This window comes from Glycine soja, chromosome 18 (assembly GCF_004193775.1).
Source record: "Glycine soja cultivar W05 chromosome 18, ASM419377v2, whole genome shotgun sequence".
NCBI classification, from domain to species: Eukaryota; Viridiplantae; Streptophyta; class Magnoliopsida; order Fabales; family Fabaceae; genus Glycine; species Glycine soja.
In genome coordinates this window covers 7,941,248-7,968,840 of record NC_041019.1, presented here as the reverse complement: position 1 = coordinate 7,968,840, position 27,593 = coordinate 7,941,248, and the positions used below count along the sequence as shown (strand labels likewise).

General features: G+C 31.8%; 2 protein-coding genes across 2 annotated transcripts; both read left to right on the top strand.

The window, feature by feature from the left end:
* The first annotated feature begins 12,804 nt into the window (after positions 1–12,804).
* Positions 12,805–16,537, top strand: LOC114397598 (disease resistance protein RPM1-like). The gene is made up of 2 exons (XM_028359713.1): positions 12,805–15,614; positions 16,160–16,537. Exon 1 carries the CDS (start codon positions 12,829–12,831, stop codon positions 15,586–15,588), a length of 2,760 nt encoding a protein of 919 aa, XP_028215514.1. The 5' UTR covers positions 12,805–12,828; the 3' UTR covers positions 15,589–15,614; positions 16,160–16,537.
* Positions 16,538–21,648: 5,111 nt separating this feature from the next.
* On the top strand, positions 21,649–25,398 carry LOC114397596 (disease resistance protein RPM1-like). Its single transcript, XM_028359712.1, has 2 exons — positions 21,649–24,463; positions 25,009–25,398. Exons 1-2 carry the CDS (start codon positions 21,706–21,708, stop codon positions 25,017–25,019), a joined length of 2,769 nt encoding a protein of 922 aa, XP_028215513.1. The 5' UTR covers positions 21,649–21,705; the 3' UTR covers positions 25,020–25,398.
* Positions 25,399–27,593: the final 2,195 nt, after the last annotated feature.

Here is a 27,593-nt window from a genome sequence, read left to right as displayed (position 1 = left end):
GATGTATATTGTTAAGCAAATAAGTTGGTAACGGAAGTATGAGCCTAAAGCTACAGAGAATAGAACAAGCAAATATTAATTTATTACTAACAGGCAATTAAGTTGACAAGCAGGGCCGTTTAATTTTGTTGGTAAAACTAATGCCGACAAACATCATTATTTGAATCGAATAATTAGTTTTCATACTTATTTAAAAACTGGGTAGCGTGATATGGTATGGATACGGTAACAATTAAATAATTAACATTAGCAATGGCAAATTCAGTGCTGGCATGCACGTTGTGTCTGAAACTAGCGCGGGTCATATCTAGCCTGTGTTTTTAGAAGGATTCCACGGATTCGTTTCAAGGTCCCGCAATTGAGAAAACTGCTATCTTCCAAGCAAACTCGTTTGATTCGATCTAGACTAAGTTAACACAAGTTTAGTCTGCGTGTCTACCGAGTCTTGTCTCAATATGCTAAAAATGAGTTTGAATACTATTTAACCCCTATAAATCAAATAAACTCTTAAACTCACATGAATAGTAACTGAAAATATCATCTTACAGACCACTGGTTATAAAAAAGGCAATATAAATAATATGTGAGAACATCATTTTACATACTTATTGGATATAAAAAATGGCAGTATGAAAATATACAATATATTATAATAAAGTTTGTGACTATGTGTGTCATCGTGTGTGACTAAGATGCAATCCATCCATTGATCAAATGAAGAAAAAAAATTATAATCATAATAAGAGAAATATTGACAGCATGCTTTTTTAAGACTTTAACATATTCTTTTTTACATATTATTTTTTATTAGTTGAAATTAATTATTCTCTCCTTGTTCCTAATTATAAGACTTTTAAAATAATATTTTTTTATAAAGCTCAATTTACAATGTTTCTTAGATTAATTATTTTTAAACTAAAAATATTCATCATTAAAAGAAAAAAAAAGAATGTATTTACAAATCATTAGACGAGAAAGAAATATTAATGACGGAATTTTTTTTAAAAAAGATTATAAATGTAAAATAAACTTATTAATATTAATTAAATTAGTCACTTTTTTTAATTTTAATTAATTAGGTAATGTGATCATGTATACAAGAACAGAGAGAGAGTACAAATCATAAAACTGTATATATTTCATCACTTCTTATTTAATGGGCCTTATTCATGATTTTTTTTTTAATATTAACAAATTTCAACTAATAAGAAAGTATGCTAGAAACGGCCAACAGTCAAAACTTTGTGTGGTAATACTAATTTTAAGGGCTAACCATAATTAGGTTTTCTTTATGAAAGAAAAGTAATACTTCCTTTATAAGATAAAATTTATTTTTTTAGTTTCAAATATAAGAAAATTTTAAGTAAATTTACTTTATTTAATGTTATTATCTCTAAAATATTCTTCATTCAATTGAGGTTTTTTCAATGATTTTTTATGTTTAATATCAAGTTCCAATGAAATATATGCTGAGAAAAAAAATATTTTTTAATTGAGATTGATGAATTAAATGTGATTAATTAACTCTCTTGGTTAGTACAAATAAATATTTTGAGACCGGAGGGAGGGAGTATGAATTTTACAAGTTTTTGTGCAATTGGTCAAAATTGAGAGTAAATTAAAATTAAATCCTAACCAGTCATATCCAATTATATATTGGTTATATTTGAAATTTTAAAAAAAAATCAATCTATTTTCTTTTAAGTTTTTATCTCCACTAAGTGTTGATTTTTATGATTTTAAACTTTATGTTAATGCAAGGAAAAAAAGATAAATTAGAGAATCAAACAAATTGTAATTTTTTAAAGCAAAAAAATATAGTAGAGAATAAAACAAACTGTAATCGGATATTCAAATTTGAAGTAAAAAAAACTAATTAATCGAACCAATTTGAATCAAAATAATTGGTTTTATTTAGAATGTCGAATTTATGATCAAGTTAATTTGATCAATGCTCCTAAAATGAAGAAAATAAATGAAAAATAAAAGTAAAAAAAGAAGTATAAAATGACCTAATTTCTTAGGTTTTTTTTGTTGTTATTATATTATAGATGCAAAGTAATTTATCAATTTTACCAACAAATAATTTCTGTTAGAGAATCGGATTTGTTCATCTTTAGTGATTTTTTTATGAGAGAAAAAATTAAAAAAAGAATTTTTATTTTATATTTAATTATGTAGAAAATTTTAAAAAAAGTTATATATACTCAAAATAAGAAGCATATATACTACAAAGGATAGTTTTATATCGTCCATCTTGCATGTTCCCTCCGTTTTCTAGGAAAATAAACAAAGCTTGAAAGTTAGCCCGCTTGAATTGATATTGCACTGTAGCTGGTTAACAGGTTGTACTTTAAACATTAAAATAAGAAGTATATTCACAGAGATTGTCTTTTCTATTCGTTTAAACTTTGTAGTTGCTGAGTTCAGATGTTATTGTTAAGCAAATAAGTTGTTGACGGAAGTATGAGCCTACAGCTTCAGAGCCAATAGAACATTCTAAAGCAAATATTAGTTTATTCCTAACAGGCTATTAAGTTGACAAGCATGGCCGTTTAATTTTGTTGGTAAAACTAGCTAATACCGACTAACATCATTGAAACATAATTATTTTTCTCTAAGGTATTAGTTTTTATAATGTTGGAGAATATAAGTGTGACGTGAAATCAAGAGTAGAAGTGAAAAGTTACATCATATAAAAAGAAAATTCATAAACTAAGTGTTAAAATTTTGAATCAAAGCATGTTGTCAAATTTTCTTATTTGATTTTTTATGGTTCATTCATATAAATCTTCAATTATATGGTAGCATGACATGGTATGGATACAGTGACAAGCAATTAACATTAACAATGGCAAATTCAGTGCTGACATGCACGTTCAGCTGCGTCTGAAACTAGCGCTGGTCATATCTAGCATGTGTTTATAGGACAAGTGGATGATACTTTAACTTCCACATGCCAACTATTATGACTTCGTATTAATTGGAATAAATAACTATTGTTTTATCACATTTACACATTAGGAAGATCAGAAATTCACATAATGTTGTACTAGGATAAAAATAAGGAGAGAAAATCACTAATGTGTTCACAAAAATATTTAGAATTAGCTAAGGCTTTAGTTTTTAAATTTTTTAAATTTGATTTTAATCCCTAAATTCTTGTTTGACTAGTCAAAGATTTTTAACTTTTAGAAATTTTAATTTTTAATTTTTGAATAAAAAATTAAATCCATTATTTTTATTAATTTAATGAGTTTTTAATAATTATAAATTGATTTTTTAAAAGTTTAAAAATTAAAAATCTTAATGAAAAAAAGTGGACACATTGACCCATCAAATAAAAATGTAGGAACTAAAAATCATGATAAAAAAAAATTGAAAGATCTTGACCAATAAAAAAAAAATTTAAAATTAAAAACTAAATTTTGAAAAGTTTAGTAATAATTAGCCCAAATATTTAAGAGAGATGTTGGAATCTCAAAGTAGACGATGCACTAATTTTTTTGTAAACACTAGCGTGGATAAAAAATATGATGTCAATTTGATGTAGATAAAAGTATATCGTAATAAAAAAATTATATTAAATGTGTATATTATTTTTAAAATAATTATTATAAAAATTGATAATTACATTTATTATATATATATATATATATATATATATATATATATATATGATTAGATGAGAGAGTAAAGTCTTATATTTTCGCATTAACTATATCTTGCTTCTACAAAACATTTATTCTTAGCTAATTTATCACCAGAAGACTCTTTGTAAGCATCTTTTAGTAGTATTAAACTCTCTAGAAAAATCTTCATCCAGTATTTTAATGACAACTAGGTGATCCTCGATCCTGCGCAAAAATAGGAAAGCAAATTTTGTTCTTCTAAATTAAAGACCAACGAAATAGATCGAAAATTTCCATTTTTGAAAGAAAAAGAGAGAGTAAATTTTAAAGCTTAGAGTAAAACCATATGCAATGATAAGAAGGATGCACCAGCCTGGATATAGCTTTTAAAAGTAAATAGAATAGCTTAACCCTCTTCCACCAATGGTTAACCTAGTTGAAAAAAAAAAAACTATTCCTGTGGATCAGCATTTAATTTCTTGCTCATCATATATAATATATTTTTATTGCCAGCATCGATTAGATCAAATCAGGTGGTTGACCTGTTCAACGGCAATTCATCATCTCAGACCAGTTTCAAGATCAATCCTCAAAATGATGAATTGTATAAATTATCGGAGCAAACTAAAACACTAGAGCCAAATGAATAATCAATATATATATATATATATATATATATATACCTGCAAGGTGACAAGTGTAAGATATTTTATTTAAATTTTATCGGTACAATAACACTGACAAATACATTTGACATTGTTTAATTAATCACATTTATATACAATTAACTAGATAGCAAATTCATAACTTGCTATAGCAGGACAAAAATAAAGGGGAAAATATCACAACTTACTCATAGTATATTTAAGATAGATGATGCTGAAAAGTTCAAAGTCTTCCTCTTGACAGATGTGATAATTTTTTTATATATCACTTATGGGTACAAAATATATAACACTAATATGCTATAGATAAAGGAGATGTATTCGAGGAAACCTGATGGCCAGAAAAGTTAATCATATCTGTATAATTATGCAGATTATTATTTTACTTAAAATTAATTTTATATTTATTGTATTTGTACAATTAAGATTAATTAATCGTGCGTGAGGCTAACAAGAGTTGACACATTTGATGGAGACTTTTGTCCACACTTGCTATAACTTGACAGTCTTCCTTGACTTTACAAGAGGTGGCATGGCTTCCCCTGTTGTAATTTTTCACCTCAAAAATAGGATGAATAGTACGTGAGAGCATCATCTTACACAGCTTACTGGATATAAAAAAGGCAATATGAAAATATACAAGATATTATAATAAAGTTTGTGCCAATGTGTATCATCGCGTGTGGCTAATATGCAATCAATACATTGATCCAATGGAGAAAAAAAGATCATAATCATAATAAGAAAAATATTAAGAGCATGTTCTTTTAAGATTTTAACATGCTCTTTTTTACACACTGTTTTTTATTAGTTGAAATTGATTATTCTTTTCCCGTTTCTATTTATAAGACTTTTAAAATAATGCTTATTCTTTTTAAAAAAATTAATTTATAATATTTTTTGCATCAATTATTTTTAAACTAAATATGCATCATTAAAAAAATAAAAATATATTAACAAATCATTAGACGACAGAAAATTTTAATGATAAAAATAATTTTACAAAATGTTATAAATGTAAGACAAACTTATTATTATGAATTAAATTAGTCGCTTTCTTTAATCATAATGAATTAGGTAATTGCATGCAGGGACTAAAAATCATAAAATTGAATGGATTTCATCAATTCTTATTTAAAGGACTTTACTCATGATTTTTCATTTTTAACAAATTTCAACCAATAAGAAAGTGTGCTAGAAAAAGTGTGCTAGAAAGTGTAATGTCTACATTCAAAACTTTGTGTTGTAATACTAATTTTAGGTGCTAATCATGAGTAGGTTTGCTGAATGAAAGAAAAGTAATACTTTCTTTCGTTTCAAATATTGTTTTTAGTCTCAAATATAAGAAAATTAGTATTAATGAAATTTACTTTATTTAATATTATTATCTCTAAAATATCTTTCATTTAATTGATATCTTTTTTATTTTTTTATTTTTTAATACCAAATTCCAATTAAGGATAAGTTGAAAAAAGTATACTTTTAAATGTGGTTAACTAATTTTCTTAATTAGAACAAATGAGTATTTTCTTTGGTAAATGCCAGACTAGTATCCTTAACACATTAGGTAAAGAACTTAAAGTATAAATATTTTAATGGAAGATAGAAAATGACGCTGCTCATGATTTTTTTGCATTCTCTTATAATTTTTACACTGAATATTTTCTTCTTTTAGTTTCTTAACTAGTGCTCTCAGGGTACAAGTTTAACAAGACCATTTTTCTTATATTTGAGATCCAACGGAGTATGAACTTTACAGGTTTTTGTGCAATTGGTCCGAATTTAGATTAAACTAAAATTAAATCCTAATGAGTCATGTTGAATATATTATATATTGGTTATATTTGAATTTTTTTAAAATAAATCATTCTATTGTCATTTAAAATTTTATCTCCACTAAGTGTTGATTTTTTATTATCTAAAACTGTAAGCAAATGAATATATTAGAGAATCAAACAAATTGTATTTTTTTAAGCAAATGAATATATTAGAGAATCAAACAAACTGTAATTGGATATTCATATTTGAAGTAAAAAAAAAAAAGAGGACCAATTAATCAAACCAATTTGAATCAAAATAATTGATTTAATTTAGATTGTGAGTTTATCAAGTCAATTTGATCAATGCTCCTAAAATGAAGAAAACGAGTGAAAAAAAGAGGGAAAAGAAGTTTAAAATGACCTAATTTGTTAGGTTTTCTTTTTCGTTTGTTACTATATTATAGGTGTAAAAGTAATCTAAAACTTTGTCGATCAATATTTCTGTTAGAGAATGTGCTTTGTTCACCATTAGCGATTGTTTGTTCATCTTATATTTAATTGTGTAGTAAATAAAAAAAAGTTATATATACTCAAAATAAGACGTATATATACTAAAAATGATAGTCTTATATAGTGCGTGTTGATGTTCCTCCGTTTTCTCGGAAAATAAACAAAGCTTGAAAGATTGGCCGCTTGAATTGATATTGCACTGTATCTGTTTAACAAGTTGTACTTTAAACATTAAACTGTTTTTTTATGATATATTCACAAACATATTTGTCTTTTTTATTCGTTTAAACTTTGTAGTTGCAGAGTTCAGATGTATATTGTTAAGCAAATAAGTTGGTAACGGAAGTATGAGCCTAAAGCTACAGAGCCAATAGAACAAGCAAATATTAATTTATTCCAAACAGGCAATTAAGTTGACAAGCAGGGCCGTTTAATTTTGTTGGTAAAACTAATACCGACAAACATCATTATTTGAATCGAATAATTAGTTTTCATACTTATTTAAAAACTGGGTAGCGTGATATGGTATGGATACGGTAACAATTAAACAATTAACATTAGCAATGGCAAATTCAGTGCTGGCATGCACGTTGTGTCTGAAACTAGCGCGGGTCATATCTAGCATGTGTTTTTTAGAAGGATTCCACGGATTCGTTTCAAGGTCCCGCAATTGAGGAATAAATGACAATCCTAATCGCTAATTGACCCAAGAAAACTGCTGTATATCTTCCAAGCAAACTCGTTTGATTCGATCTAGACTTAGTTAACACAAGTTTAGTCTGGGTGTCTACTGAGTCTTGTCTCAATATGCTAAAAATGAGTTTGAATAATATTAATTTAACCCACATGAACCAAATAGATTATCAAACTCATATGAATAATACGTGAAAATAGACTTGTGAGTTAACAGAGTTTAGTTTGAGTGTAGTGAGTCTTGTCTCAATATGCTAAAAATGAGTTTGAATACTATTTAGCCCGCATGAATCAAATAAACTTTTAAATTCACATGAACAGTAACTGAAAATATCATCTTATACACCAGTGGTTATATAAAAGGCAATATAAATAATATGTGAGAACATCATTTTACTCACTTATTGGATATAAAAAATGACAATATGAAAATATACAAGATATTATAATAAAGTTTGTGGCTACGTGTGTCATCGTATGTGACTAACATGCAATCCATTCATTGATCGAATGAAGAAAAAAAATCATAATCATAATAAGAGAAATATTGAGAGCGTGTTCTTTTAAGACTTTAACATATTCTTTTTTACATATTGTTTTTTTATTAGTTGAAATTAATTATTCTCTCTTTGTTTCTAATTATAAGATTTTTTAAAATGATATTTTTTTATAAAGCTCAATTTATAATGTTTCTTAGATTAATTATTTTTAAACTAAAAATATTCATCATTAAAAGAAGAAAAAGAATGAATTTACAAATCATTAGACGAGAAAGAAATATTAATGACGGAATTTTAAAAAAAAAAAGATTATAAATGTAAAACAAACTTATTATTATTAATTAAATTAGTCACTTTTTTTTAATTTTAATTAATTAGGTAATGTGATCATTTATATAAGAACAGAGAGAGAGTACAAATCATAAAAGTGTATATATTTCATCACTTCTTATTTAATGGGCCTTAATCATGATCTTTTTTTTAGTTTTAACAAATTTCAACCAATAAGAAAGTATGCTAAAAACGGCCAACAGTCAAAACTTTGTGTGGTAATACTAATTTTAAGGGCTAACCATAATTAGGTTTTCTTTATGAAAGAAAAGTAATACTTCCTTTATAAGATAAAATTTATTTTTTTAGTTTCAAATATAAGAAAATTTCAAGTAAATTTACTTTATTTAATGTTATTATCTCTAAAATATCCTTCATTTAATTGAGGTTTTTTTCAATGATTTTTTTATGTTTAATATCAAGTTCCAATGAAGGATATGTTGAGGAAAAAAAAATAATTTTTATGACACCCTTTATCCCATACATATATGTACTAATAAAAAAATAAATAATAATTCAAATATTAATTAAAAATATTGAAAATATTTTTATAATACAAGTCTTTCAAAAGGGTAAAAGGTTCGCATTCATCTTTCTAACATCAAAATAAAATTTATCCAAATAAATAATAAATTCACATTGACTCAAAACAAGGTCGTCAAAAACTTCATACAATTAATTTAGAACCTATACCCTAATGTCACATCTTATCAGAGCATTGTGTTCCCGTGTCCTCTAACATCAAGTTCTTCATAGTCATTCACCTATTCATCTGCTCCCACGAACACAAGGTTCGAGATCATCACAGGATCCAAACACAAATAGTACACCGGGAGTGAGTTATCACATTCCTAACTAATGAAGAGTAACAAGATAACATATATGTATAAATATCATAAAAAACTAATAAAATTTACTTAAGCATGACTCACATCATTTCACCACTTTGTCACCCAACATCACATCATAACACAACACGTCTCATTCATTTTGACGACATTCACGTACTCAAGGATCAACACACAATATCACCAAGTCAATCAATATCGATCAATACACAAGCGTTATGCAACATATACACTAAGACTCAATCCTATATGCAATGTGGTACCATGTCAGTGAAAAATCTCATCAGGCGCCTAGGAGTACATGACAAGACAAACCACACACTAGCAAGTTAGGTCACTCTCACTAGCTAAGATCATAGTGAGACCAGTCAGGGTCACAGTGTTTTGCGAGAATGCTCCAACCATATGGGATCAACATAGGCTTAAAGGAGCACTCAAACCGGGTGACCCCCAAGGCCAACACTCTGAAGAGTCCGTCAGGGCCTCTCCCTCCTGATTTAGGTCCAACCCAGAAAACATTTTAGCACACAGACTCTATCTATGAATTGTACAAAACACACGACTCCTCAATTGTTCTCAAAATAGTTTATCTCATCGCCCTTAAAAGGTCTTAGCATTAACTCGTCGCCCTTAAAGAGACTTAGCATTAACTCATCGCCCTTAAAGAGACTTAGCATTAACTCGTCGCCCTTAAAGGGACTTAACATTAACTCGTCGCCCTTAAAGGGACTTAGGGTCGTGTGATTGTACAATTCATAGTTCACAACTCAATGCACACAACATCTCAATGCACATATATATCTCAATCATATACATACTCAATTTATCACATACATTCGATCTCAATCACAATGATATAATCTCAATTTAACACGTTATCACACCTCATGAATCATATATACTTTACCTATGAACTATGCAATGCACACAATTACTCAATTGTTTTCAAAATCATTTTTACTCGTTGGATTCCCACAGTAGATCCCATCACAATACTCGTCGCCCTTAAAGGATCTTACAATTGTGTGATTGCACAGTTCATAGCTTACAATTCAATACACACATATCAATACACATTTATTTCACCATTTATCATAGATTCAATTTATCACATACTAATAATTTGAATCACCATTTCATAATCTCAATATAATAATTTATACAAAAGATTTATCACAACATGGACAGTAAAATCCCTCAAATAATTTCACACAATTATATCAAAATCATGGGTCAAAACGCAAAAACATCAAGAGCACTCAAGTTTATCAATTAATTCTTATCAGGACATCAATTGGTGCATAAAGACAATAATATTGTATTTATAATTGTAAAGGAAAAATTATAATTTAATAAACACCCCAAAATAAACCTCAATTTAATCCTCTAAGTATCCCTACACATGTTCTCACTCATCCCCAATTGTGAATAACTCGTCTCTTACCTCTAAGCGGGCTCACGTATGTTCTGACAACGATAACGGCATCTCTAGAAATTTTTTGAGATTTCTCAAGTTTCTCTCTGATTGCTCTGATAGGGTTCCCAAACGTTAGAGAGAATGAAAAGGGATTGAAGCCTCCATTTGTACCGTCTTCGTGCGATTCCATTATCTCCCTCCATAAATATTATCTTGCAAATCCCAACATTGAAAGTGTGTGGAATTGAATCGCGAACAACATATCAAAATTTCACGACAATCCAACGGTTAACGAATCCGGGATCGTAGTTTTACCGAGACAGTTTTGGGTTTTTGCGGGAAAAGAAAAGGTTACGATGCGAAGGGTTTTTATCCCAGCTCAGACATTGTTTTGAAGTTCCCAACGGTGAGAAAGCCTGGAATTGAGTTGCGAACCTGGTGCTCAAATTTCACGACAATCCAACGGTGAATGAATTCGAGATCATCGTTTTTCTGAAATAGGTTTGGTGGTCTACGAGAAAAAGAGAGCATTTTGGAAGAAGAAGAGAGAAAAACGAAAATGAGGGGAAGATGAGGCATCGTGAGTCTCAAAACTAACATAACATTGCTATTTATACCTAGGGTACTCACAAATTATTATTTACTCTATTTATTTACTTTTATTTTTATTATTTTATAAAAAAAAGAACTTTATTTTATTCTCTATCAAATGATAAATAAAATATTTTTTTCTCTCAAACCATTATTTTATTATAACAATTTTTCTTTATTTATTTAATTATAAAAATCTCATCATTCTCTAAAATTTTATTTACGAAAAATGGGATGTTACAATTTTTAATTGAGATTGATGAATTAAATGTGATTAATTAACTTTCTTGGTTAGTACAAATAAATATTTTGAGACCGGAGGGAGGGAGTATTACAAGTTTTTGTGCAATTGGTCAAAATTTAGAGTAAATTAAAATTAAATCCTAACCAGTCATATCCAATTATATATTGGTTATATCTGAAATTTTAAAAAAATAAGTCAATCTATTTTCTTTTAAGTTTTTATTTCCACTAAGTGTTGATTTTTATGATTTTAAACTTTATGTTAATGCAAGGCAAAAAAAGACAAATTAGAGAATCAAACAAATTGTAATTTTTTAAAGCAAAAGAATATGGTAGAGAATCAAACAAACTGTAATCGGATATTCAAATTTGAAATAAAAAAACTAATTAATCGAACCAATTTAAATCAAAATAATTGGTTTTGTTTAGAATGTCGATGATCAAGTCAATTTGATCAATGCTCCTAAAATGAAGAAAATAAATGAAAATTAAGAGTAAAAAAAGAGGTATAAAATGATCTAATTTCTTCGGGTTTTTTTTGTTGTTATTATATTATAGATGCAAAGTAATCTATCAATTTTACCAACAAATAATTTCTGTTAGAGAATCTGATTTGTTCATCTTTAGTGATTTTTTTATGAGAGAAAAAATTAAAAAAAGAATCTTTATTTTATATTTAATTATGTAGAAAATTTTAAAAAAAGTTATATATACTCAAAATAAGAAGTATATATACTAAAAAGGATAGTTTTATATCGTCCGCCTTGCATGTTCCCTCCGTTTTCTCGGAAAATAAACAAAGCTTGAAAGTTAGCCCGCTTGAATTGATATTGCACTGTAGCTGGTTAACAAGTTGTACTTTAAACATTAAAATAAGATGTATATTCACAGAGATTGTCTTTTCTATTCGTTTAAACTTTGTAGTTGCTGAGTTCAGATGTTATTGTTAAGCAAATAAGTTGTTGACGGAAGTATGAGCCTACAGCTTCAGAGCCAATAGAACATTCTAAAGCAAATATTAGTTTATTCCTAACAGGCTATTAAGTTGACAAGCATGGCCGTCTAATTTTGTTGGTAAAACTAGCTAATACCGACTAACATCATTGAAACAAATAATTAGTTTTCTCTAAGATATTAGTTTTCATAATGTTGGAGAGTATAAGTGTGATTAGAAATCCAAGAGTAGAAGTGGAAAGTTGCATTATACAAGTGAGAAGAAGATTCATAAACTCGGTCTTAAAGTTTTCAATTTTTATGACTCATTTGTGTAAATCTTCAATTATGTGGTAGCGTGATATGTTATGGATACAGTGACAAACAATTAACATTAACAATGGCAAATTCAGTGCTGACATGCACGTTCAGCTGCGTCTGAAACTAGCGCTGGTCATATCTAGCATGTGTTTATAGGACAAGTGGATGATACTTTAACTTCCACATGCCAACTACTATGACTTCGTATTAATTGGAATAAATAACTACTTTATAAATTAGCATTACATCCAACTTGCTGAATAAAAGAATATTAAATATTAATCAATTGTCCCCCTCTTACTACGGACATGGCTATATATGTTCAAGAACATCAAGTTTTGCACTCACAACAAACCAAAAAACAGAGCTAGCAAGCAACACTAAAATGGCAGAAACTGCAGTGTCCTTGGCTGGTCAGCATGCGCTTCCAAAAATATTGGAAGCTGTCAAAATGCTGAGAGATCTCCCAAACGAAGTTAGAGACATTACAGATGAACTTGAAAGCTTTCAAGATTTCATCAATGATGCTGATAAAGTGGCTGAAGCTGAAGAAGATGATAGAAGGCGTCATAGAATAAAAGAAAGGGTGATGCGGCTGAGAGAAGCAGCTTTTCGCATGGAAGATGTCATCGATGAATATAACATCTCCGGTGAGGATGAGCAACCTGATGATCCTCGATGTGCAGCTTTACTATGTGAGGCTGTTGCCTTCATCAAAACTCAAATCCTTCGCCTTCAAAGTGCATATAAGATTCAGGATGTTAAATCGCTTGTTCGTGCTGAAAGAGATGGTTTCCAACGCCATTTTCCTTTAGAGCAAAGACCAACCAGTTCTAGAGGAAATCAAGATGTCACCTGGAAGAATCTTAGAAGGGTTCCTCTCTTTATTGAGGAGGATGAGGTTGTGGGGCTCGATAACGATAGAGCTACATTGAAAAATTGGTTGACAAAGGGAAGAGAAAAACGCACTGTCATCTCAGTGGTGGGAATTGCAGGGGTGGGAAAAACAACTCTTGCCAAGCAAGTTTATGACCAGGTGCGTAACAATTTCGAGTGCCATGCATTGATCACAGTGTCTCAATCCTACTCTGCAGAAGGACTGCTGAGGCGTTTGTTGGATGAGCTTTGCAAACTGAAAAAGGAGGACCCTCCCAAGGATGTTTCTAACATGGAGTCGTTGATCGAAGAAGTCAGAAACCGCTTGCGCAACAAGAGGTATGTTGTCTTGTTTGATGACGTATGGAATGAAACATTTTGGGATCACATTGAATCTGCTGTAATTGATAATAAAAATGGAAGTAGGATATTAATCACAACCAGGGATGAGAAGGTTGCGGGATATTGTAGGAAATCATCATTTGTTGAGGTGCATAAGCTAGAAAAACCTTTAACTGAAGAAGAATCATTGAAATTGTTCTGTAAGAAGGCATTTCAGAATAGTTCCAATGGAGATTGTCCAGAAGAACTTAAAGATATATCTCTTCAAATTGTTAGAAAGTGTAAAGGTTTACCTCTAGCAATAGTTGTCATTGGTGGTCTTTTGTCTCAAAAAGATGAAAATGCACCTGAATGGGGACAGTTTAGTCGAGATCTAAGTTTAGACTTGGAGAGGAAATCTGAGTTAAATAGTATAACAAAAATTTTAGGTTTAAGTTATGATGATTTGCCGATCAATCTCAGATCATGTTTATTGTATTTCGGAATGTATCCGGAGGACTATGAAGTTCAATCTGATAGATTGATTAGACAGTGGATAGCTGAAGGGTTTGTCAGACATGAAACCGGAAAATCTTTGGAAGAAGTTGGGCATCAATATTTATCAGGGTTGGTCCGTAGAAGTTTGGTGCAAGTATCCTCACTTAGAATTGATGGCAAAGTTAAAAGGTGTCGTGTTCATGACTTAATACACGACATGATCCTTAGAAAAGTCAAGGATACAGGATTTTGTCAGTATATTGACGGGCCTGATCAATCTGTATCAAGTAAGATTGTTCGACGCCTGACAATTGCAACCGATGATTTTAGTGGAAGTATAGGAAGCTCACCCATTCGGTCAATTTTTATTAGCACCGGAGAAGATGAAGTATCTCAACACTTAGTAAACAAAATCCCTACCAATTACATGCTAGTGAAGGTACTAGATTTTGAAGGTTCTGGTTTACGTGATGTTCCTGAAAATTTGGGGAATTTATGCCACTTGAAGTATTTAAGCTTCCGGTATACAGGGATAGCAAGTCTACCAAAATCCATTGGTAAGCTCCAGAATTTGGAGACCTTGGATATAAGAGACACACATGTGTCTGAGATGCCAGAGGAGATTAGTAAGCTTACTAAGCTACGCCATCTTCTGTCTTATTTTACGGGTTTAATTCAATGGAAGGATATTGGAGGCATGACATCCCTACAAGAGATACCTCCAGTGACTATAGATGATGATGGAGTGGTCATTAGAGAGGTAGAAAAGCTAAAGCAGTTAAGGAAACTGTGGGTGGAAGATTTTAGGGGAAAACACGAAAAGACTCTGTGTTCCTTAATAAATGAGATGCCACTCTTGGAGAAACTACTTATTAATAGAGCTGATGAGAGTGAAGTAATTGAGTTGTACATTACGTCACCTATGTCTACACTTAGGAAGCTTGTCCTATTTGGGAAGTTAACAAGGTTTCCAAATTGGATTTCACAGTTCCCAAATCTTGTGCAACTGCGTTTGGGCGGCTCCAGGTTGACTAATGATGCATTGAAATCACTAAAAAATATGCCAAGGTTGTTGTTCCTCGGTTTAGGTTACAATGCTTATGAAGGTGAAACTTTGCGTTTTCATTGTGGAGGGTTTCAGAAACTAAAGCAACTGTCCCTCGGAAGTTTGGATCAATTGAAGTGCATCCTTATCGACAGAGGAGCACTGTGTTCTGTGGAAGAAATTGTTTTAAATGACCTCTCCCAACTCAAAACAGTTCCCTCTGGAATTCAACACTTGGAGAAGCTTAAAAATCTCTATATCGACGACATGCCAACTGAATTTGAGCAGCGCATTGCTCCTGATGGAGGAGAAGACCACTGGATCATCCAAGATGTGCCCCATGTACGTATTTGGAGCACGTATGCTGAAGAACCTTCGCATATATTAGGCAGAAGTCATCACTAAGATGCGTCCAAATTTGAAAATAGAAGGTGCGTCTTTTTCACATCTATAACTTTGTAGAATGACATTCGTGGCCTTTTTCTTTTCTTCAATAAAAAATGCAACCATTATGTAATTCCTAACATAATTACTTTTGCCTCATTTTCTCTTCTAGTATTTGCTTCATTTTTCTTTCTCTACAACATCTCTCGTACAAGTTAGGGATAGAATTGTCAAACAAGTATATGCCTACACCAACCAAAGTTAACGTTTCTTCATTTTAAGATTCTCACCATTATAATCCTTTCTATTATTGTGCTCAGAATTGGTAGATGTTGACCTCAACTGCATTGAGTTTTTTATTTCCATGTTGATAAATACTTGAACAATTTTATTGTATCATTTTAAGAAGAAATTAACTTGGTGTTTTTATAGGGACGTAAGCATATATTTCCTGTAAATGTTGTGGGTTTTTAAAGTTCCATTACGATTGAAGTCCAATAATGTGGATTTTTTTCATAAATTAGATTGTGTTAAATATTCCTAATTTTGATGCTTTGAAGTTTGACCTACTTTGTACAACCATGAATTTTAGGAAAGCACTGAGGGAAGATTGTAAGAGGTGTTCCAAAACCAATGTTTCCGTCGTTCCAATTATGTGGTTTTTTTAGTGTTAATTATTATGTCCATTTTAGCGTTATTAACACCAACACAATACGAAGAAGCTGAAAATAGTGTTCCTACAAAGGCAGACAATTTTTGACAACTGGAAAACTCAAGATTCCCTCAAGCTCTTTCTTTTGCGGCCCGTGAAATGGTGGATGCATGAGTGGATTTGAGACATCAAATTGATTTTTTAAGCTTCCTTCTTCTCTTTCTCTTGTTTCCCTTTTTTCTAAAATGTGTACTTAAATTTTTGTTAACTTGATGTAATATGAATTCTTATCTATAATTCAAGTTCATTTCTTTTAAATTGATTGTTTGTCTTTGTTTTAATTTAATGCCTTTATAAATTGGCATTTGGTCACTTATATATAGTGCGTTGATCGTATATTCCTATCGACAACTGTGAAATTGAAATAAGGATTGAATTTAAGATATAATGCAACAAGGTTGGAGATTCTATAGGAATAAATATCAACAATTACGATAATTTAGATATTCTTGAACCTAATGATTGCCCTAATTGAGAAATTTTAAAGATTTAGGGTTTTCAATTGCAGAAAAGAGTTTTTGAGTTAAAATATATTCACCTTCAATTACAATAGTAAATAATAATTAAATTCAGTTTCCAATTATGCTTCTAGAACTTGAATTGGAGTGAAAATTTGGGTTGTACATGTTAAGCTTGGGGTGAACTCGTATTGTAACAAGACATGTTTGATTTTGGCTTAGCACTTTAATCCTCTTAGCATGGTGCTTCAACAATTTTGTTACGTACCTAAACTTTTATGTTCAGGTTTGATCCCATATTTTTGAAAAAAAAATTAATGGTTGAATATATATTATTATACTCAATTTATACATCACTTATCTGGAGTAAGATAAATTTTTCAAGGCTTAATTTTATCTTTTTGTCTCATTCATTATTTATTTTATTTAATTTTGTCCTCCTAATAATAAAATCTTTAATTTGATCGCTTAATTCCAAATCGATTCAATTGTACAAAAAGGAAGCACTGAGTGCGGCTATTATGTCATGCACTAGATGTCCACCATCATTTTAGGAAGTTTCAGGAATAACTGGGAAGCAGTATGTTTATTTCAAACAAATTCAATTTTTTTATAATTTGTATTACATTATTAACTTATTATCATTTATTTCATCATGCAGTATTTTAACGATCCTAGACCATTGGAGCTAGAGAGATTAAAGGCGCTTCAAATCCAGTGGGCACAGTATTATCTCCGAGTTAGAGCTCAGAGCTAAGATTTAGGGACATTAAATTTAGCTTAGTTTAATTTGGCTTAACATTTTTGCCATTTCCTATGTTGTTTGAACATTGAATTCATTTGTTGATAGTTGTTAATAATAAATCAATTACTCATTGTTTATTGTGATTAAAACTGCTTGAAAGCAGAATAAACTGTTTATGTGCTGTGAATTGGGTCTGAAATTGCATTTTATAGGTACAATTTTGGGTTTATTGTAAAAACAGAAAGTTTATATAAAAAAAAACTTGAAAACAACATCGGTTATTAATAAAAACTGAAGTTAATGTAGTAAATAACATCGATTATTTAGAAAAACCAATGTCAACATACACCTTAACATCAGTTTTTCAATAAACCGATGTTGGTTATTTATACATAACCGATGTTAATGTACAAAAGTTAACATCGGTTATTTATAAATAAACAATGTTATATATAAATAACTACAGCAAAATAAGTGTATACATGATGAACATTAACATCAATTTTCTAGAAAACCGATGTTAATCTATTAGTTAACATCAGTTTTCCTAGAAAACCGATGTTAGCATTCTTATGTTAACATCGGTTTTTCAACACCGATGTTAACAATAATACATTCAACATAGGTACTTTCAACATCGAATTTAAATCCAATGTAGAATGTCGTAAATAATCAATGTTAAAAGTGTATTTTCTGACAGTGTCATGATGCAGACAACGTAGGAAGCAAGACCTTGTCAATGTAGAGATAGGACCGTGGTGGTCTCGTGAAGAGTAGAGTGATGCGGAGTCATCTAAGGTTTGAATTCAACTTGGTTAAAGGTCTTGTCACCCATCTGGTGGAGCTTCCTTTTATTTTGTGGAGCTTCTCCCCTAATAGTTTTGAGAAGTTGTGTCTAAGTTGTCCTTGATTGAAGGTCTTGCCTGAATAGTATTGGGATATATGTCGCTTGACCTACTGAGTTTCTCCTCTGATGGTTATGAGGAATGAGTGTGAGCTGCACCGGATTGAAGGTCTTGTCATGTAATCGGTTGGTGGGTCGTCTTGACCTGCAAAAGTACTCCTCTGATGGTTGTGAGAAGTGAGTATGAGCTTTGACCTGATTAAAAGTCTTGCCAAATAGTGGGGTGACAGTTGGTTTGGTTGAACTTGGACCCTTAACAATGGTCATCATAGTTGCTACATGTGAGCAGACAAAGGAGGTACATTGGGTTACGTAGAAGTATGTACCAAGGGCGGACCTTAGACTTTGCAAAAATGTGTACCAAGGGTGGACCTTTGGTTTTGGAGATGTGAGTACCAAGGGCAGACCTTGGGTTTTTAATAAGTCTATATTCCTATACATATAAAGGTTAGGCATAGAGAAAATTGACAAGGGTAGACCTTGCGTACCTTGAGTTCTCGTGGGGATGAAACTTAGTAAAAGAAAGGGTTTTGATTTGTCGAGCCTTGGACTAGGGACATGTTTGCCCTAGGTTTTGTCAAGCCTATGGAGCTATGTCGAGGCTTACCAAGGATGGGCCTTGGATTTTGTGGACCTGTAACGATCAGCAAGCGAGAAACTTGGGTTTAACAAGTCTTGCGTGTAGCGTAAGTGTTGTGATCTTGCATATTTGACATTCGTCGTGGATGACATGTATTAAAGACATAATTTTGTGCTCTTGCATACATGCCTCTTACAAAATGATAGGTATTAGAGACATGGTGGTGTAAATCAGTAGGACTTACCAAGGGCGAACCTTGGATTTTGCGAGCCCTTCAGAGGATTGACCAGAGAATTGTTCTACCTGGGTTTTGGACATTATGCTCTTGCATACATGTCACTCGTCATGGGACTTACCAATGATGATAGAAGGAGTAAAAGGGACTTACAAAGAATGTGAATGAATGAATGGGTAAAGCGGAGAGAAAACAATGTCGTCGCCAAAGAAAGAGTGGAAGCGTTTGGGGTCGTCCCTTGGAATGAATGAATGGCTCCTTCTCGATCCACTATTGTGGAGAGTTGTTGTTGCAGCGTGGGAGACTCACGTGCGAGGAAGCGTGGCAAGGAGGGTTTGGAGGGGAGGAGAGGGGTGCAGCGTCATACATGGGGTGGGGTGCGGCGTCATATGTTTGGAGGGGAGGAGTGGGGTGCGGCGCGGGAGCCTCATGCCTGAGATTGAAAACACAATCGAAAATGAAATGAATGAGAAGCTAGGGTTAGTAAAAAAGGAACAAATACGAAGGCGGTTTTTTAAGAAACCCTTCCTTGTTTAAATTTTCAATAATTACATAAATGTCATTGTGTCACATTCTAAGACGGTTTTTAATAACTGCCTTAGAATGTGCGTTGTAAAAATAAAAAATAGTGATTTTAATTACAAAAGTGCCATCGCGTCACATTCTAAGATGGTTTTCGTATAACCGCCTTAGAATGTGCGTCGTAAAAAATAACTTTTTTAGTAATGCTAGAGCTGTCTTGGTAAAACTACGATCCCGGACTGGTTAACCATTGGATTATAGTGAAATTTTTATATGTGGTCCGAGATTTAATTGCACACACCTTCACCGTTGGAATTTATGAGATAATATTCACGGAGGGAGAAAAAGGAATCGCACGAAGACATTACAAATGAAAGCTTCAATCCCTTCTCCTTTTTTGTAACGTTTGGGAACCCTAACAGAGCAACCAGAGGAGGAGCTCTAGAGAGCACCAAAAATGTTCCAATTGATAACGGAGAATGCTTGAGTGACTACATCGAGGTAAGGGATGAGTTATTCACAATTGGGAATTAGTGAGAACATGTCTAGAGTATCAATTAGAATGGGTTTTGAGGTGTTTTCGTAATTTTTTATTTTATCCTTATAATTATAACTGTGAATTATATGTGTTTGATGAACTAGTGATGTCCCAATGAGAAATTGCTATGAAATTTATGTGTTCTTGTGTTGAGTGTGAACCCTATAAATTGAACCTTTGTCTAATCAGCGTGAATTGATGAAACTAAGTAGAAATTTAGCGTAAGAGGAAGTGAGATATTGATTTTGTATTTTCTCATTTTTCATGTTTTTTAGGTTTTTTTATAGTTTAAAATTAATATTATATTTGAAATTGACCAAAGATTCCTTGCATACCTTGAGTTCTCGTGGGGATGAAACTTAGTAAAAGAAAGGGTTTTGATTTGTCGAGCCTTGGACTAGGGACATGTTCACCCTGGGTTTTGTCAAGCCTATGGAGCTGTGTCGATGCTTACCAAGGATGGGCCTTGAATTTTGTGGACCTGTAACGATCAGCAAGCGAGAAACTTGGGTTTAACAAGTCTTGCGTGCAGCGTAAGTGTTGTGATCTTGCATATTTGACATTCGTCGTGGATGACATGTATTAAAGACGTAATTCTATGCTCTTGCATACATGTCTCTTACAAAATGGCAGGTACTAGAGACATGGTGGTGTAAATCAGTAGGACTTACCAAGGGCGAACCTTGGATTTTGCGAGTCCTTCAGAGGATTGATCAGAGAATTGTTCTACCTGAGTTTTGGACATTATGCTCTTGCATACATGTCACTCGTCATGGGTGGCATGCAATGGAGACTGTAACATCCCATTTTTTGTAAAATAAATTAAAAAGGATTTTATTTAAAAATAAATTCAATTTTAGAAAAATAATGAGGTCTTTATGATTAAATAAATAAGAAGAAATAATATTATTAATTAAAATAATATTTGTAAGGTAAATAAAATAAATATATGTCCTTAGAAAATAAAACCGACAAACATCAATAATTAGTTTTCTCTAAGATAATTAATTTTCGTACTTATTTAAAAATTGGATAGCGTGATATGGTATGGATACGGTGACAAATAATTAACATTAACAATGGTGAATTCAGTGCTGGCATACACGTTCAGCTTTGTCTGAAGCTAGCGCTGGTCATATCTAGCATGTGTTTTTAAGACAAGTGGATGATACTTCAACTTGAAAATGTCAAATACTATGACTTAAACCAATATTACTTGATGTTTTCGTATTAATTGGTTCAACCATAATGGAATATTCTAATATATTGGAATAAATAACTACTTTATAAATTAACAATACATCCAACTTGCTGAACCAAATAATATTAAATATTAATCAATTGTCCTCCTCTTACTACGGACATGGCTACATATAATGTTGAAGAACATCAAGTTTTGCACTAACAACAAACCAAAAAAACAGAGCTAGCTAGCAAGACTAAAATGGCAGAAACTGCAGTGTCCTTGGCTGGTCAGCATGCGCTTCCAAAAATATTAGAAGCTGTCAAAATGCTGAGAGATCTCCCAAAAGAAGTTAGAGACATTACAGATGAACTTGAAAGCTTTCAAGATTTCATCAATGATGCTGATAAAGTGGCTGAAGCTGAAGAAGATGATGGAAGGCGTCATAGAATAAAAGAAAGGGTGATGCGGCTGAGAGAAGCAGCTTTTCGCATGGAAGATGTCATCGATGAATATAACATCTCCTGTGAGGATAAGCAACCTGATGATCCTCGATGTGCAGCTTTACTATGTGAGGCTGTTGCCTTCATCAAAACTCAAATCCTTCTCCTTCAAAGTGCGTATAAGATTCAGGATGTTAAATCCCTTGTTCGTGCTGAAAGAGATGGTTTCCAAAGCCATTTTCCTTTAGAGCAAAGACAAACCAGTTCTAGAGGAAATCAAGATATCACATGGCAGAAACTTAGAAGGGATCCTCTCTTTATTGAGGAAGATGAGGTTGTGGGGCTTGATGGCGCTAGAGGTATATTGAAAAATTGGTTGACAAAGGGAAGAGAAAAACGCACTGTCATCTCTGTGGTGGGAATTGCAGGGGTGGGAAAAACCACTCTTGCCAAGCAAGTTTATGACCAGGTGCGTAACAATTTCGAGTGCCATGCGTTGATCACAGTTTCTCAATCCTTCTCTTCTGAAGGATTGCTGAGGCATATGTTGAATGAGCTTTGCAAAGAAAAAAAGGAGGACCCTCCCAAGGATGTTTCTACCATCGAGTCGTTGACAGAAGAAGTCAGAAACCGCTTGCGCAACAAGAGGTATGTTGTCTTGTTTGATGACGTATGGAATGGAAAATTTTGGGATCACATTGAATCTGCTGTAATTGATAATAAAAATGGAAGTAGGATATTAATCACAACCAGGGATGAGAAGGTTGCAGAATATTGTAGGAAATCATCATTTGTTGAGGTGCTTAAGCTAGAAGAACCTTTAACTGAAAAAGAATCTTTGAAATTGTTCAGTAAGAAGGCATTTCAGTATAGTTCCGATGGAGATTGTCCAGAAGAACTTAAAGATATATCTCTTGAAATTGTTAGAAAGTGTAAAGGTTTACCTCTAGCAATAGTGGCCATTGGTGGTCTTTTGTCTCAAAAAGATGAAAGTGCACCTGAATGGGAACAGTTTAGTCGAGATCTAAGTTTAGACTTGGAGAGGAATTCTGAGTTAAATAGCATAACAAAAATTTTAGGTTTAAGTTATGATGATTTGCCGATCAATCTCAGATCATGCTTATTGTATTTTGGAATGTATCCAGAGGACTATGAAGTTAAATCTAAAAGATTGATTAGACAGTGGATAGCTGAAGGGTTTGTCACACATGAAACCGGAAAAACATTGGAAGAAGTTGCACAACAATATTTATCAGGGTTGGTCCGTAGAAGTTTGGTGCAAGTATCCTCATTTAGAATTGATGGCAACGTTAAAAGGTGTCGTGTTCATGACTTAATACACGACATGATACTTAGAAAAGTCAAGGATACAGGATTTTGTCAGTATATTGATGGGCCTGATCAATCTGTATCAAGTGGGATTGTTCGACGCCTGACAATCGCAACCGATGATTATAGTGGAAGTACAGGAAGGTCACCCATTCGGTCAATTCTTATCATCACAGGAAAATATGAAAAATTATCTGAACACTTGGTAAACAAGATCCCTACAAATTACATGCAACTGAAGGTACTTGATTTTGAAGGTTCTGCTTTTAGATATGTTCCTGAAAATTTGGGGAATTTATGCCACTTGAAGTATTTAAGCTTCCGGTATACAAGGATAGCAGGTCTACCAAAATCCGTTGGTAAGCTCCAGAATTTGGAGACCTTGGATATAAGAGACACATATGTGTTTGAGATTCCAAAGGAGATTACGAAGCTTAAAAAGCTACGTCATCTTCTGAGTAACTATATGTCTTCAACTCAGTGGAAGGATATTGGAGGCATGACATCCCTAGAAGAGATACCTCCAGTGATTATAGATGATGATGGAGTGGTCATTAGAGAGGTAGGAAAGCTAAAGCAGTTAAGGGAACTGACGGTGGTATTTTTTTTGGGAAAACACGAGAAGACTCTGTGTTCCTTAATAAATGAGATGTCACTCTTAGAGAAACTACTTATTTATGCAGCTGATAGGAGTGAAGTAATTGACTTGTACATTACGTCACCTATGTCTACACTTAGGAAGCTTGTCCTATGTGGGACGTTTACAAGGTTGCCAAATTGGATTTCACAGTTCCCAAATCTTGTGCAACTGCGTTTGGACGGCTCCAGTTTGACTAATGATGCATTGAAATCACTAAAAAATATGTCAAGGTTGTTGTTCCTCAATTTAAGTGGCAATGCTTATGAAGGTGAAACTTTGCATTTTCAATGTGGAGGGTTTCAGAAACTAAAGCGACTGCACCTCGGATATTTTCATCAATTGAAGTGCATCCTTATCGACAGAGGAGCACTGTGTTCTGTGGAAGAAATTCTTTTAGAAAACCTCTCCCAACTCAAAGCAGTTCCCTCTGGAATTCAACACTTGGAGAAGCTTAAAGATCTTCATATCTACGAAATGCCAACTGAATTTGAAGCAGGGATCATCCAAGATGTGCCCCATGTACGTATTTGGAGCAGGGATGCTGAAAAACCTTGGCATATATTCTGCAGAGTCATCACTAAGATGCGTCCAAATTTGAAAATAGAAGGTGCATCTTTTTCACATCTATAACTTCGTAGAATGACATTCGTGGCCTTTTTCTTTTCTTCAATAAAAAATGCAACGATTATCTAAGTCCTAAAATAATTACTTTTGCCTCATTTTCTCTTCTAGTATTTGCTTCATTTTTCTTTCTCTACAGCATCTCACGTACAAGTTAGGGATAGAATTGTCTAACAAGTATATGCCTACACCAACCAAAGTTAGCGCTTCTTCATTATAAGATTCTCACCATTCTAATCCATTCTATTATTGTGCTCAGAATTGGTAGATGCTGACCTCAACTGGATTGAGTTTTTTATTTCCATGTTGATAAATACTTGAAATTTTTCATTGTATCATTTTAAGAAGAAATTAACTTGGAGTTTTTATAGGATCGTAAACATATATTTCGTGTAAATGTTGTGGATTTTTAAAGTTTCATTACGATTGAAGCCCAATAATCTGGATTTTTTTTCATAAATTAGATTTGTTAAATGTTCCTAATTTTTATGCTTTGAAGTTTGACCCACTTTGTACAACCATAAATTCTAGGAAAGCACTGAGGGAAGATTGTAAGAGGTGTTCCAATTCCAATGTTTCCGACGTTCCAATCTTGTGGTTTTTTGAGTGTTAATTATTATGTCCAATTTAGCGTTATTAACACCAACACAATACGAAGAAGCTGAAAATAATGTTCCTACAAAGGCAAACAATTTTTGACAAGAAAACTCAAGATTCCCTCAAGTTCTTTCTTTTGCGGCCTGTGAAATGGTGGATGAGTGGATTTGAGGCATCAAAGGGCAAGATTCATCAAATTGATTTTTTAAGCTTCCTTCTTCTCTTTCTCTTGTTTCCCTTTTTTCTAAAATGTGTACTCAAATTTTTGTTAACTTGATGTAATTTGAATTCTTATCTATAATTCAAGTTCATTTCTTTTAAATTGAATGCTTGTCTTTGTTTTAATATAATGCCTTTATAAATTGTCATTTCATCACTTATAGTGCGTTGATCATATATTCCTATTGACAACTATGAAATTGAAATAAGGATTGAATTTAAGATATAATGCAACAAGGTTTGAGATTCTATCGGAATAAATATCAACAATTATGATAATTTAGATATTCTTGAATCTAATGATTGTCCTAATTGAGAAATTCTAAAAATTTAAAATTTTTAATTGCGGAAAAGAGTTTTTGAGTTAAGATATATTCACCTTCAATTACAATAGTAAAAAATAAATTCAATTTCCAATTATGGTTCTAGAACTTGAATTGGAGTGCAAATTTGGGTTGTACATGTTAAGCTTGGGGTGAACTCGTGTTGTAACAAGACATGTTTGATTTTTGCTTAGCACTTTAATCCTCTTAGCATAGTGCTTCAGCAATTTTGGTACGTACCTAAACTTTTATGTTCAGGTTTGATCCCATATTTTTGAAAAAAAAATAATGGTTGAATATATATTATTATAATCAATTTATATATCACTTATCTGGAGTAAGATAAATTTTTTAAGGCTTCATTTTATCTTTTTGTCTCATTCATTATTTATTTTATTTAATTTTGTCCTCCTGATAATAAAATATTTAATTTGATCGCTTAATTCCAAATCAATTCAATTTGATCTCTTCGGTCCAAATTCACTTGACATTGTTTATTAATAGTGGGATGAGATTGAATCCAATAAAGGAACAAATTAAATTGTCTATAAAATTTAAAAAACAAACAGTGAGAACAAGAAGTTTATTAAGGGGTCAAATTGCACCGGCCGGTTTGAAAATTAAAGTACTAAATTAAATTTTTTATTAATAGAGGACCAATGCCAAATAAATAAATAGCAGGACAAAAAAGTAAGATTTTTTTTTACTTTCAAAAAATTTGAAAGTTTTATTGAATTCTAAAATATTCAATTAACTTGCCTAGTTTTTTGTCTATTCACTCTTTTTTTTTCCTTCTTGATGTTTGAAAACTTCAAAACTCTTTTTGATCACAAACATATTTTAACTTTCATAAAACAACACAACAATATTTTCTAAAATGGGATTGTTATAAGTAATTGATCGATCACTTTCTAAGTGATATATTGTACAAACTTTTGTGTTATTTTATATGCATTTTCTTAGTAAAATTCACATTTGGACACTAGTTTTGTATTCCAAAAGTATAACCACTCAATTGAGTGAAAAGAATAAGAAATTGTACAAATTTATGAAGATTTAAGAACTTTGCATAACTTGATTAATATCGTGGTACATTGATCACGGTCATGGTAATCAACATAATCACAATAAAGTGATAAGAGTCCTCCCAAACAACGTCAAGATCCAACAATATTCTTGGTAAATTAACCACAATCATGGTAAATCAAGAAGGTCATAGTCAATCTATAATGGTTCAAGACTTCAATGTAACTTCTAACCACGGTTGTAGTGCTCCTTTTCGAGCAAATATCATTAGGAAGCTATATATAGGTTTCTAGACGGTGTAAAAATCATTTTTCAATTATTTTGAGTTTTATTCTTATCTTTTACAAATTTGAGACAACCTTGAGGGCTTTTAAGAGTTGAAGAACTTAAACAACAACGCTAGAATGAATTATGATCATTGTTGCTGCTTATTGGTATGTTTATGTTTATGTTTATTTTATCTAGGATTGCTAGTGTTGTTCTGATCATGAGCAGCTAGTCCTCCTAGTCTGAAGATTATTATATAAATGTTCATTTGTACCATTCTCCTCATTTTTAATGAAATTTCTCATTGATTTTATGTTAATTGATTCTCTTGTTTTTACTGTTTATTTGAAACTAGACATTTTGATACTTAATCAATTGCACAATACTAATCATTTGCATGTAATTGGTAGGTTTAGGTAGAGAATGTTTTATGCGAAATTGCATGATCAAACTATTTGGGTAATCTCCTATAGATTAGTTAATCTTTAATTAATTTTTTCCTATAATTGATTTTCTTTTGATTGATAGATCCATGATCATTGGGGTATTGATATAAGGCAAGGAGCATCTTCTAACCTTGATCATAGACTTTAGTTGATTTTGTGTATGAGTAATTAACTGGAGAAAGAATTTAATTACAACTAGTATTGAGGGAAAATTAGTACCCCAATGACTAATTGTGAA

Excerpts from the sequence above, each read along its gene's own strand:
- LOC114397598 (XM_028359713.1), top strand. The coding sequence starts at position 12,829 with ATGGCAGAAACTGCAGTGTCCTTGGCTGGTCAGCATGCGCTTCCAAAA.
- LOC114397596 (XM_028359712.1), top strand. The coding sequence starts at position 21,706 with ATGGCAGAAACTGCAGTGTCCTTGGCTGGTCAGCATGCGCTTCCAAAA.